The sequence below is a fragment of the Hippocampus zosterae genome, chromosome 15 (genome assembly GCF_025434085.1).
Source record: "Hippocampus zosterae strain Florida chromosome 15, ASM2543408v3, whole genome shotgun sequence".
NCBI classification, from domain to species: Eukaryota; Metazoa; Chordata; class Actinopteri; order Syngnathiformes; family Syngnathidae; genus Hippocampus; species Hippocampus zosterae.
In genome coordinates this window covers 9,083,081-9,096,089 of record NC_067465.1, presented here as the reverse complement: position 1 = coordinate 9,096,089, position 13,009 = coordinate 9,083,081, and the positions used below count along the sequence as shown (strand labels likewise).

At 42.9% G+C, this 13,009-nt stretch overlaps 1 protein-coding gene across 1 annotated transcript in view; it reads left to right on the top strand.

The window, feature by feature from the left end:
- The first annotated feature begins 647 nt into the window (after positions 1-647).
- The window catches only part of myo10 (myosin X), a 46,218-nt gene continuing 33,856 nt past the window's right edge, over positions 648-13,009 (top strand). The window contains exon 1 of the mRNA XM_052087509.1: positions 648-1,005. Coding sequence (XP_051943469.1) covers positions 985-1,005 — 21 coding nt within the window. The 5' untranslated portion in view covers positions 648-984. The remainder of the gene's footprint in view (positions 1,006-13,009) is intronic.

Below are 13,009 nucleotides of genomic sequence, written 5' to 3'. Positions count from 1 at the left end.
GTTTTCTTCTTAGATTCCTCAAAAATGCATCTTATTTTCCCAATCCTGAATACAATAACATAAATTGTCAAAAGGCCAACACACAAGTGGCGACAAGCACTGCTAGCACAAAGCTAACATTATCTGGCTGGCGCAACTTTCTGAGCGAGCAAGCAAACTCAACTCATAATATGTTATTATGTTTTTAAATAATAAACGAAACGTTTAGTTTCGCTTGCAGATGTGACTTCGCTTGTTTTGAACACCGTAAGGAAAATCTCTAAAACCACAGTAAATGGACTCGTCGCAATTGCACAGAGTCACGTGATATTAGTGAGCAGAAGTACAGTTACACGTTTTCCCTCTTAAATATTGTTTTGGGGGCTCCACATTTTTATCAACATATTTCTTGTTTTACATCATTTTGACTCACGCAATGGTTTGGGATATCATGTATTAATTAAAAAAAAAGATTCGAAAGAAATATTGACTTTCGTGCGAAGACGTCACCTGACTTCATATCTCGCGATAGCATCTGTTTAAAACGTGGAATGGGCGCCGGCGCCACATGTTGACCGCAGGAGGCGTCCGAGGGGCGCGTGGCTGTGGCAGAAGAGGGTGAGGAGGAGGGGGAGGTGAGGACGGGGGCGGGACTTCATGCTCATTGTCCGAGGAGAGTGAGAAGACCAAACTTTGAGAAGTTCGGAGCAGCCTCGCGGCGACTTGTGTGCTGCTGCCTGGCCTGCCGGCGGGGACGAGCGCGTTTACCCTGGCCGTACGAAGTAGCGGGCGCGTGGCGGGCGGGAACGCGCACAGGACCTAAGGACGGTAAAGTTTGGAAGGAGTAGAAGAAGAAGAAGGATCAACGGAAAGCGTTCCAAACGTTTGCAGACGGATTGTATTTGCACGTGCGGTGGAGCGACGTGGAATGAGTGGAGCCGCGCGTGAGCGGCACTGAGCGCGCGACCTGGCCCCTGGGATAAAGATAAACAGCGGGAGACAGACATGGAGAACTTCTTCCAAGAGGTAACCAACCAAAAGCAGCGCCAGATGTCTTGGCTTCTTGTCATTTTTTTCATCCGCCACTCTTTGCAGTCCGCAGCACCCTGGACTGGTCGCCAGTCAACGTCAGGGCATAAAGTGACCAACAATGCATTGGGACAAGGAAAAACTAGCTTTCTATAGAAATGTCCAAAAAAAACTGACGTTTATACAAGATAACGTTCACATTTTAACGTAAAATGTTCGAAATCCGCAAATTAAAGCAATGGAATCTCGATTCAGAAGTTTAGTATTTACGAAGGTGATTATGGGAAAACAAAGTATTTTTATTTAGACTGAAACTACGATCAATAAAACGATTATTTGTCGATTTTAAAAAACGTGTATATGTTCAACCACTGAGAGTCTAGACCACCATCATAGCCTCGTGTTTTTTCATGCCTCCTTGTTGAACAATTTATTTTACAACACTCCTCTTTTTGGGATGTAAAAAATGAAAAGTCCTAAACTGTTACGAATTTGCCGCATTTTGTTCCGTAAATCCCTCAGTGCGACCTTGTTAGGGCTGCAAGATGCGATGAGAAAAAAAAATAATGGCTTATGTTGCCCAAACAAGTTGAAAAGGAGCAAAAATACCTGGTAGATAATTGTGATGTGTTTGACAATACGGCGTTGCTGGGGAAACTACATGGCTGACGAGTCCAAAATTAGCTAAATGCTAATGACTTGACCTGATCCCTGCTGGTTTGAAGAGATTCATATCAGCTACGACACACAAAGGCAGCCACACAAAGTGAAAATTGGCAGATTATGATGCCCATTAACAACAAGTATGTGCTAATGACAACTTTACCCATCATTAAAAAAAACAGTCACACTGCACTTTGTTGCTATGCTGTCAGTCTCATAATACTTTTTGGAATATGCCAATTGGCATTTGAAGGTGTAGGACTCATCAAGTCGATTTTAATATTCCGTTCGCATGTCAATGGGGGTTTGCACTGATTTTAGCATTAGTGCTGGCAATGTTTTTAAAATGAAGCGTGTCTTGTATTTAATTCAACAAATTCAAAGTTTGTAATTGTTTTTGTTGTGCGTTAAGTTGGTTGGTAAAGTCCAACTGGGGTGTCATTGAACAGTTTCAAGCACGCTCACGGACGGCAGACGAACATACAGCCCAACGATGATGATGATGTGGAGTTTTTGTGAATGACGAAGGATGTTGGTAAGAGAGGCATAGGAAGTGTCAAGTGGTGAGAGCGGCCTGGATCGAATCACTGGCCTTTCCTCTCCTCCTCCTCGACCGTCAATTTGGCTTGAGTTATTAATAGAAGTGCAAGTTCACAAGACTTTCTTCTACTTTGAAGTCTACTTTACTCCGCTTGTGTTGCTCTTTTGTCCGCATCGGCACTCAACTTTTTCTCTTGAGCTTCAGCACGACAAGCGCATCTGCTGAACGTAAAATGATGATATCATTGGCCGGCTGATGGATCCTGCGACAAAATTTGTCGACATCTGGAAGACGAGAGACTAACATACCTTTTTACGCTATTGTTTTATCCTAGTATTTTTAGAATCATGTGTTCTACGGGTGACACCATTCTTGAATAGAGTAATTGGCTCAAAGTTGGTTTTGCATTATTCAACGCAATAACTTTGCACGCGAGCGGTAGATTTGTTCGTACAGACACAAAGAGAACAAAACAAAACTCGCAGGCAAATATTCTCTCCGCTCGCAAGCAACTTACAATTCCGATGCATTGGCTCCACTAGAGCTGAGTGCTGCCTGTGACGTTGTCGCACAGTTTCATGCTTATTTACAGCAACAAATTGTATCATTTTAAAATGTTTGGATAATTGAAAAAAAAACCCCACTGAAAACGGGCCTTTGTAGCGTATGAGCAGACCTTCAATTGACGTAATAAATACAATCAAAATGTAGTGCAACAATTCGGAGAGATTTTTTTTTCTTGTCTCAATTATTTCCATTTTTTCAAAATATTCAAATAAAGGTATCCAGACATGATACTTGCGCTATTGTAAATGTGATATCCGTCCTCGACCAGAAAAAAAAAACTGTTTGTATCGCTGTTGGAAAGTTTAACAGTTTTCAAATGATGTTGTATCGTCAGACCGCCAAACCAGGAACGGGGCCATGCCTAATTACCACTTCCCTGTAAAATGACCACCCCCTCCCTACCCTACAAAAAGTGTTTCATCTGTGATGAAACGGGGGAGAGAGGTGTACTGTGACATAGTGGGGCTTCATTGTAGATGTAAGGATTTACTGCAGAAGTGGGCTAAAGATTAAGGTTAAGCTCCAGAAGACGACTTGAGAGAATACGTGCTATCCTAATAAGTGGACCAGTCCAAGTTCTCTTGTCTTGTCTTGCGTAAATATGAGCCTTGATCTTCTTGTTAAATATTTATTTTGTACGGCAAGACTGCAGGCGTGACGATTTTGACAAAGCGACCCGACCGGTTTTTGTGCTGAGGTGTAACGGTTCCTTTCCATCTGAACAAAACTTGAAAACTTTTCTCGTTTCTTGCCCGGTGGCTTTTTAATATCTCATGTGACCGCGACGAAGTGCCGAGCAAACTTTAGTCTCATTTCCCTCGCTGGCGTCAGAAGAACGAGAGAGACGGGGAGAGGGAGAGGGGGGGAAAAAATGTTGGAGAAAAATAGTTGAGTGCCGTCTCAAATATCAGCCGCCTGCTTCGCTAATCGGCGTGGAAACAAAGAAACCAGGGAGCGAAAGAAAGCAGACTGAACAGAGGGAACTGCAGTTTTCATAGGCACTTTGACTAGCGTTGTTTCATGCAAAACCCAACTAAAGATTTTAGAACTCGTTTTCGGCTTTGGAACTAGTTTTGTACTATTTTCAGAACTGGACTAAATAAATAAGCTAGGCGGGGAGAAGAGCAAGGCTTAGGCAGGAAATGGGGACTTTCAAAAGAGTGGAATGTTCATGTTTAGAAAAGCATTTTCTAAATACTAGAATAGGACTCGGATTTGTTGACGCTGACATACCTTGAACGACTGGGAATAGTTACCGGGCTGGACCTCAGATTTACGAGTAGCATCCGAAGTGGATTTTAGAGGTTCAGGACTCATAAGGTTGCTTGAGACTCATTACAGAACTGGACTAAATGGTTAAAACTAGCTTCAATACTGAAGTAAAGGTTCATGGCTTGCGTGAGAACTGAATTAAAGAATGACAACTAGATTGGAGTAAAGGTTTATGGCCCACTGTAGAAGTGGATTAATGAGCAAGAATTAGCTTCAGGATTGGAGTACATTTTAAGACCTGCTTTAGAACTGGTCTAAAATGTGAAGCTTTAGTACCGCAGTAAAGGTTTATGGCTCATTTTAGAATTGGACTAATTAATTAAGAACTACTTCAGAACTGAACTAAAAGGTTTTGGATTCATTTCAGAATGGAACTCAAGGATTTATGACTTGATCTGAGAATGGAACTGGAGGTTTATCATTCGCTTCAAAAGTCCACAGAAGGTTCATGACTTGTTTCAGAGCTGGACCAAATGTTAACTGAAGTAAACATGTAGTACTTGCTTCAGAACAGAACTAGAGCATGAAGGTTTTTTTGTCAGAGCAGGACTAAAGCTTTCTGACTTTTAGAGATGGATTTGTTTTAGGACTGAACCGAGGTTTTATGACTCACTTCAGAATTGAACTCAAGTTTTATGACTTGCCTCAGAACTGAACGAATGATGTAGGACATGTTTGAGAGCTGAATGAAAGGTTTTTGACTTGTTTCAGAACTGAACTCAGGGTTTAGGACTTGTTTTCGAATTGAACTTTTCATATTCGCTTCTGAAATGAAATCAAGTTTCACAGCTTGTTTCAGAGTTGAATTTAAGATTTGTGAACGTTTCAGAACCATACTGAAGGTTTCGGATTTGTTTCAGAGCTCCCTCAGCGTTAGGACCTGTTTCAGTCTTGAACTTAAAGTTGAGTACTACTAGAAGTATTGAGCTAAACGTTTATAACAGAACTGGCTGTATTTGAACTAAAGACTCGGGACTCACTCATGTTTCTTCTGAACAAGTCTAAATTGAGACCAGATGGTATCTTAAATTACTTAGTCAGCCTCTGTCAAATCCGAGGAGGGAAGCGGAAGTGTGACAGTTTGTCTCTCATTGTCCTCAAACATCTCCTCACGCCAACTCTTTTCATCTTTAATGTCAAGACAATGTACTCGGGAGCTCCCGGCATTACGAACTGCGCTGTACCCAAATGCAGAAATGCATATACTGTAGAATACACCATAAACATTTGACAGAATTATTTGTTCTTCTCAAGTGAAAAAGCAGCTGCACTCACAGCACACTTGAAACCACTTGGAAGATATGCACGTGTGTGTGTGACCGTGCGTGTGCATGTCCGTGGGTGCATGTGTGTGCACTGACTCATTCACGGCCGGTTGGACGTTTCCAGTTTGTGTTTATATTTGAACATTTCAAACTGTGAGGAGGGGGAGGGGCGTGTTCAGCGTCACCTGAGGACCAATCAGATGGCAGGCTGGCCTCAGGTGTGTTTGCGTCCATGTGTGTGTGTGTGTGTGTGTGCGTGTGGGCGTGCGAGTTTGGGCGTGCATACACTTCATAGCTTACCGATCTTCCCCCCAAAAAAACATTTCGGTTGTATTTGTTGGCATGGCCGCTTAAACAGGGAGTGGATGAGAGTTCAGAATTGGAGCAAAGATCAGGAACAAGATATAAAACTTGGTGTCAAAGATTCTGTATTACCATCCAAAGTACATTTCAGTCTTGAGATGAGCTTTGGAATTGCTTTAAAGACTTGCTTTGTTACTTGAGAGGAGTTTTTGAACTGGACTTGGGTCTGCATTTTAGATGATTTTCTGAATTAGGCTTCAAATTAGGCTTCTGGACTGGGCTTAAGACAAACCTTGGACTTAAACCTTGTGACAAGTTTCTGAAGAAACAAAATAAAAGCAACAATGTTTTAACAATATAGACTAGAGGGGACTCTAATTCCTAGTGGAGTTATGGCGTAAAGTTGATTTCATCCTCACAGCTGACAGTGTGGGTGATTTTACAGTCCGATTCCATCAACGCAGCTCAGAATAATATGAGACAGCTGTGTGCTACATGAGAAATAATTCACACTTTTCATCCCATCATCCAACTAAACATCAAAAAATAACAAATAGCCTATTCATGTTATAATTCCTACATGTGCCTTAATCTACTTTAAATATTTGATTATACACACAACAAGCTAATGAATTGACGCTAGCCATGGCGTTAGCTCAACCAAAATAACTTGAATAACCTGAAATTAGCCCATTTGTGCTAAGAGTTACGTGAAAAACTTGAAGCTTACACTGATATTTATCACATGCCAATTGTCGAGTAACATCGACTTACCTGCGAAAAATAACCTCAACGTGGTGAGCCTTCAGATTCGTACTATTCTTTCCACCTAGCTTGTGGCCACTTTTACCGTTACCGCTGTCTACAATCCATTGTGTTGTTCTTTCTGCTGGGTTGTACAGAAAGTATGTCCATATATCTTTTATTTGTTTTCCGACCACCAAGCCCCTTTGTTGACACTGCCGCCATGGTCCAATAATAATGTCCGTGTGTGTGATTATACACATGCACAATAGGAAGAGACTTCTAACAACGCTAGACCAGAACGATCTGAGCTGAGGCCAATTTGGAATGTTTTCAGCTCCCCACTTGTTGTTCCAGTGCACCAATCAGGTGAGGTTTACAACATCCTGCCTGCTCCCACCTTTGCTGGTAATTTATTTATTTTTTTAAAGTTCATTTTTGGTTGTGATTGGCGGCTTCCGGCAAAGCAGTCAATCTGGCCGCCGGCTGGGGTCTCCTCCGAGGCACTTTTGCAGCTGCGGCCGCTGAGAAAACATCGATGGGTCACCCTTGCGGCTGTTTGACAATTTTATTTTCATTTCCTGCTCCGTCTGCAGGTGGGAATCTGTTCCCAAAACACACGTTGAATTTGTGATGCGTGACATTGAAATTGGGCTGAAGGTCGTGTAATGAGATCATTGTCAAATGTTCGGACCTCCGCCAAGGAGGGGACAAGCTCAAGCGAAAAACCAGACGACCCGTTCGCAAAACGATTTGTTGTTATACAACATGCACAGAACTCAACTAACAATTTGGTGTCACCGTGTGTATGTGTGTGTGTGTGTGTGTGTGTGTGTGCGTGTGTTTGCAGACGTTGAGGGGGCATTCTGAGAGACCTATCAGATTGGACGCTAGCCCAATAGCCACTTCCTGCAAGACGAGACAAAACAGCAACTGAGCCCAAAGCAAAACAAACAATTTTCCATTAGCGCTAATTAGCTGCCTGTGAGTGTGTGTGTGTGTGTGTGTGTGTGTGTGTGTTGCTTTGCAAGTGTACACAAAGTTGCTGACTAATGAGCTGCCTAAAATGCGATTGATTGCCCCCCCGCCCCATTTCCCAACTTCGGGAGCCAAAAAGGAAGGAGGCTTCTTTCTCTGCCTTGTTCTATTTTCATAACTTACAATTCCACGAAGAGCAACTTCCTATCAAATCAAATATTCATGTCGGGTCTTTAACCGCGGTAACATTACTCCATTAACGTTCTGATTCAACATGGAGGCCAGGAGCAAGCAGTCTAAGTTGAATAAACGAAGATTACACTACAAACACTTTTGTCACCTTAAACAAAGGTTCAAATTGAACACATTACACATTACACGTTTTAATTTCTTCATCATCGGACGTTAGCTTAACAAGTTTGCTTCTGTTTTAACTTCCAAATACTTGCAAGCATCCATGTTTACAACAGTTGATTTAATGAACTAGGGATGTTCCTATCCAATTTTTTTTTCACCCAAGTCTTGATTCAAGAGTCACGCAAGGACTTCACCTGACACCGGCTCAAGAAATCTTGACTTGGGAAATTTTGGTGAAATTGTGTGAAGTTGGTGAATGTTGAAAAATCGTTCCATAGCTATGATGAATGGGTTGGATATGGGGAGTTTTTTGAACCAAGCACACAACAACAAATGAAGTGCCCCTTTCACACTGCCCAAGAATACCTCATTTTATCGAGTAACGTCAAGCAAATACCCAAATTACAACTCTTATGTACCGAATATGTGATGCAGGTTATTAATTTCGTATTTTAACTCCACCACGGAGGCTATGTTTTATCACAGGGCGATTGGCTTTTGCGTTGTACTGTAGTTTGTTCCCAGCATGCCAATTGTGTTCAACATGACTGTTACGTGTGTCTTTCCTGTGGAGAGCAATTCGGATTTAGAGCTAATTTCCTCTTTCCCAAAAAGTCCAATGTGTGCAGCTGGTCTGCACATGGCAGAACCGGCCCGACTGCCAGGCCTCAACTCACACACTACCCCACACACACGCACGCGGTTATGCACTTTTATCATCAGAATTGAAAGCGAGGCATAGAAAGTAGGTCAGTTGTTCGTTTAAAAGCTTGTTAGCGAAGCAAAGTTGGTCAAGTCGGCTTAGGTCGCAGTCAGGTTGTCACTGTTGTTTGCATTCATGGTTTCTATTTCATTTGGAGTTACAACACAGAAGCTGATGCTAAACTAAGCCAAGCATATACCGTAAAAGGCATATGCATGGACCGTGTCATGTTAAAAAAAATAATAACATCATCTTTAGTCACATATTAGTGTTCTTGTAGCGATAGCAAGTAGCTACGTATGCTGAGCTGAGAGTGTAAAAGGAACGTGTGTATTAGGATCTGGTTAAATGTCTCTTCATATGCAGCTCATGTTTGTTGACACCCAGCCGTGTTTGTAAACAATGACAAGTAGCTGTTGATGCTAAGCTAACAATGTTAAATGACGCATCACCTTACTTCAGTAATTATTTCTCAAATTATGTTTTTTTTATGAAAGGATGCCAAGTAGCCACATATGTTAATATGAGCTGAGAGCGTTTTAAAAAAACATGCGTTTACAAGCTTGTCGAGTTAAATGTTTCTTCACACACGGCTAATGTAATGTTTGTTCTCACAACGCCAAGTAGCAGCAGATGCTAAGCTAGCCGTTTGAAAGAATGAATGCCTGTTTTGTTACGGGAACGTTTTGTTGTTGCGTGAATTAAAGTCATCTTGGCTTACACAATCGTATTTACGAAGAGGTGACAAGTCGCATCTGAAGTTTAGCAAAGCTAGCAGCAAAAAAGGACCACGCATGGAGGATTGGGTCTCATTTAATGTGACTTCGCACTTAGCTAATGTCATCTTTGCTCATACAACAAAAGTGGTGGCTGATGCTAAGCTAAGCTAACATTGTCGACAGGGGTGTGAATGAAGTGCTCAGTGGAAGAAAACAACTCTGGTTGAGCTCAAATGAAAAAGTGAAAATTCCTGAAAGGCTAATGATCCTCTTTGAGAGGCACCTCCCACACACCCCACACCCCTAATACCCAACCCCGCAACCCTGTTCTCCCTCCAAAACATTCCAGTGAGTGATTGGCCGACAAAACGTTTTTGTTGGATATTATGATTGTTTGCATGTTGGAATAAAAGGACAACAAGAAGTGGCCCATCAAGGTTAAAGTGCATTTTTTGGGATACGGGTTGTGGTTTGAGAGATTCGTGTTACAATCAGGATAAAACGAGGTTAGGGTTTAGGTTTTTAGGTTTGAGGTCACGTATGACATTGATCCCACTGAATAACTGTTAGGAAGTGTTTCATTTTCATGATGGCAGGCACCATGTCGGGGGTTCCACTCAGGTATCCAACATGGCTACCGTGGGGATAAAAATAAGATGCTCGGGAAGTGGCCCAGCAGGGCGGAAAAGTGAATTTAACATGAAAGTTTCTTTTGATGGCGTTCGCTTTTCTTATCTGCTCAGGATTTGTCTGTTTGCCTTCCAACTTTCCAATTTCCCGCCTTTGTTGTTTCACGCGGGTCGTCCTGAAACAGAACAAGCAGCCAAAGAAAACGCAGGCCAATAGGCAATGGCTTTCTTCTTTGTCGATGTGCATGTATCACTGTAACTACAAAAGACAAGTAAACGTACTGATGTGCTAGGACGTTAAAAAAAAGGGCAGAGTTGGAATCAGTGAAAAATTAATTCATAGAAAAAAGTTTACTTGCATCTCCGATTTAAAATACTTTGTGCAGATTTTTAGAATGGCGTATTGGACAGATGAACGGAGGATGAAAGTCACCATCCCTAATCATATGACCTCCTGATGAAGGCTGTGTTTGTTTGGGTAGTGCAGCGCCTCAGCAAGGCAAAACTCGTGAGCTAGTGTGCAACCGGCTGTCATCACACGTTTGTCAGAAAATGTCATCTGTTATTGTTTGACAATGACCGGGCCAACGTTTGCTCAGCTGCAGTTCTGATGTTTAAAATGGGGGACCCTCAAACGTGTCAGTTAGTCAGATAATAATAATAATCTGAATTGTAATAATATGGTCATATTTGCATAGCAAACCATCTGGAGTCTCGGGTTGTGTTGGAGTTCCTCCGCATCGTTGATCCAGTGCCCTCCATCGTCCTTTCCCAACCAGGGTTCTCTTAATTTTGCCACCCGCCACAAAAAAAAAGAGATCAGTGACGAAGGAACTCTCCGACTCCGGTGGATGTTTCTATTTGTCAGCCGAAATGCTGCTACCGCCAAACACGTTCACCCGCGGATAGATGTGGAAGAGGGTCTCGCCCAGCTTGTCGACAAAATACAAGCATCAACGTAACTGGACTGACAAACAGATGATGGCCATGTCACATCCATTTGGACCCTGCATCAGCACAGCTTTCAAGTTGAAGATAAAGATGTGGGGTATAAACTTGGCTTACCATATCAGTTAGGAGAGGGAGAGTTTACGCACCTGACAATGCAACACACTTTGGATATGTCTTCTACCAGAGCATGCATGGTGGCAGTTCGTGTAAAGTGTCGCGAGCGGCATGTTCAAAAAAGCCACTGATGTTCATTCTAAACTATTCCTAATACTCTCGCTATGTCTGCAATCATTTCCTCATTCCCTACTCTCCAATCACAACAAAGGGATTTTCACTTGATATTTTAAGGACCTAGCGAGGTCCACTAAGTCCTGATCCACTGTGTTCAGGTCATGTGGTTGCCATGGCAACATCCTGCACCTGGCCTTTGTGTCCCTGGTTGGTTGGGCGCGAGTGTTTCGTCAGGTCTAATGAAGGTTGTGGAGCTACTTCCTTTTTTGGGGCAGGCAGCTGCTGGCTAGCTTGCGCTCAAACACATGCACACAATACACAAAACACGCTCGAACCCACATGTACAGACACATACACAAACACACAGGTCAGAGGGGCAAGAGCTTGGGAAAGTGTCGCCCTTCAGGTTGCCTGCGAGGCTCCTGCTAAAAAATTTTCTCTTGCCTCGGCAACAGTGCGGTGATCACCTGATCAGCAACCTGAACTTTGAACTCTGCTTTGTTAATAATTGACTTGCCCAGCAACTGTTTAGATTGTGAACACCTGACCTTGATTCATTCTAAAAGAGGTGCTCAAATTAATCCGGGTAAGAAGACCTCTTTGTATATCGGTCTAACGTTTTGGTCTGTCCGCCTGTCAACCCTTCCGTCTGTCCTTCTGTTGGTTGGACTGTCTTTATTTAACTCATTCAGTACCAGCCAATTCTGGACCAAGTCTGAAAAGACGTTTAAAAACGTCTTTGGGAGTGAATGAGTTAAAAGGGAAGTCAAGTCAAAAATGTTCTTTCCAATAATATTCTCTGCTGCCCGACTAGAACAAGCTGATATTCTGGTGAATCTTGCTTCTGTGAAATATGAGTGAAGCTAAAAAATTCCACCTGTTTTGATCCACCTCGGGGCGGCCATATTGGCACTTGCTGTTGACTTAAAATGACATCACAGTGGTGGGCGGACGCAGGTAAGAACCAATCACGGCTCAGTTGTCTTCTGAGTTTCGTCTTGTGACATTTGCATGCCAAGCCCTGATTGGTCATTATCTGAGCCCAGAGCAATTGCGATGTCATTTTCAGTAGACTGCAAGTGACAAAATGGCAGTTTTGATCCCTGAGATGAATCAAAACCGGTGCATATTTCTGCATAATTCATGTTCCACAAATGTAACAGTCGTGTTTTGATAAAGGCGCATAGGACAAACTTTGTATGAATGGAGAGATAATAAAGTAAGTTGACTTACTCTTTAATAAAACAACTAGGTCTGGATTCATGTTTGAAATGTGACTTTTTTTTGTGTGGGCATTTTTCAGTGTTTTTTTTTTTTTTTTTTGCTGGCGCCCCCTGCAGGGGGTTGGGTGGGCGCGACGGCCCACCAAGCAGCTGGGCACGTCTCCCTCCCGTCTTCCTGCCCACAAGTGCACTTTTGTTGGCTTGCGCCGTCGCCGCCAACAGGAAGCGCTTTGTCGTCCACTTGTCGTTTGTTGTCTGCCGCTGTGTGAAAAACTTGCAACTTGATTTCCGGCCATGCCGGCGACCACTCTGCTCGCCTGCAGCAATGCAACAACGCCACCAAACAGCCCGTTTCTTTTGGGGGGGGGGGGGGGTTGTTTTTGTTTTTGTTGTGAACAACAGTTCTCTCTGTCTTGGATTGCGTATGGCAAAATATCATAACACGTGCGGTCTCAATTCCCAGACTCGCCCAATTGCTCGGATTGATGATTAACATTTTATGAGCATGTTTAATCACCCAGTCACGCTCGTGTGTGAGTGTGTGCACTGAAACTGTGGGCGGTCTGTGTGTGCATGTATGCGTGTGCACTTCCCATCCCAGCTGTGTGTGTGCAAGCAGCAGCCCCTTTTCAAAATAAGAGTAATAAGAGCAGGTGGAGTTGAGAAAGTTCAGCAAGCAATCAGACGACTAGAGTTCACAGCAGGCTTGAATGACACTCGAAAGGAAAGCAAAGGATTGTGGGGGATCCTGATTTGAACTTGCTGTTTAGACTGAAAACAACCCCCCCCAACACACACACACACACATACACAGTACACAAAAAGTTGTGCCCGCACAGGTTCTCTGCCTTGATC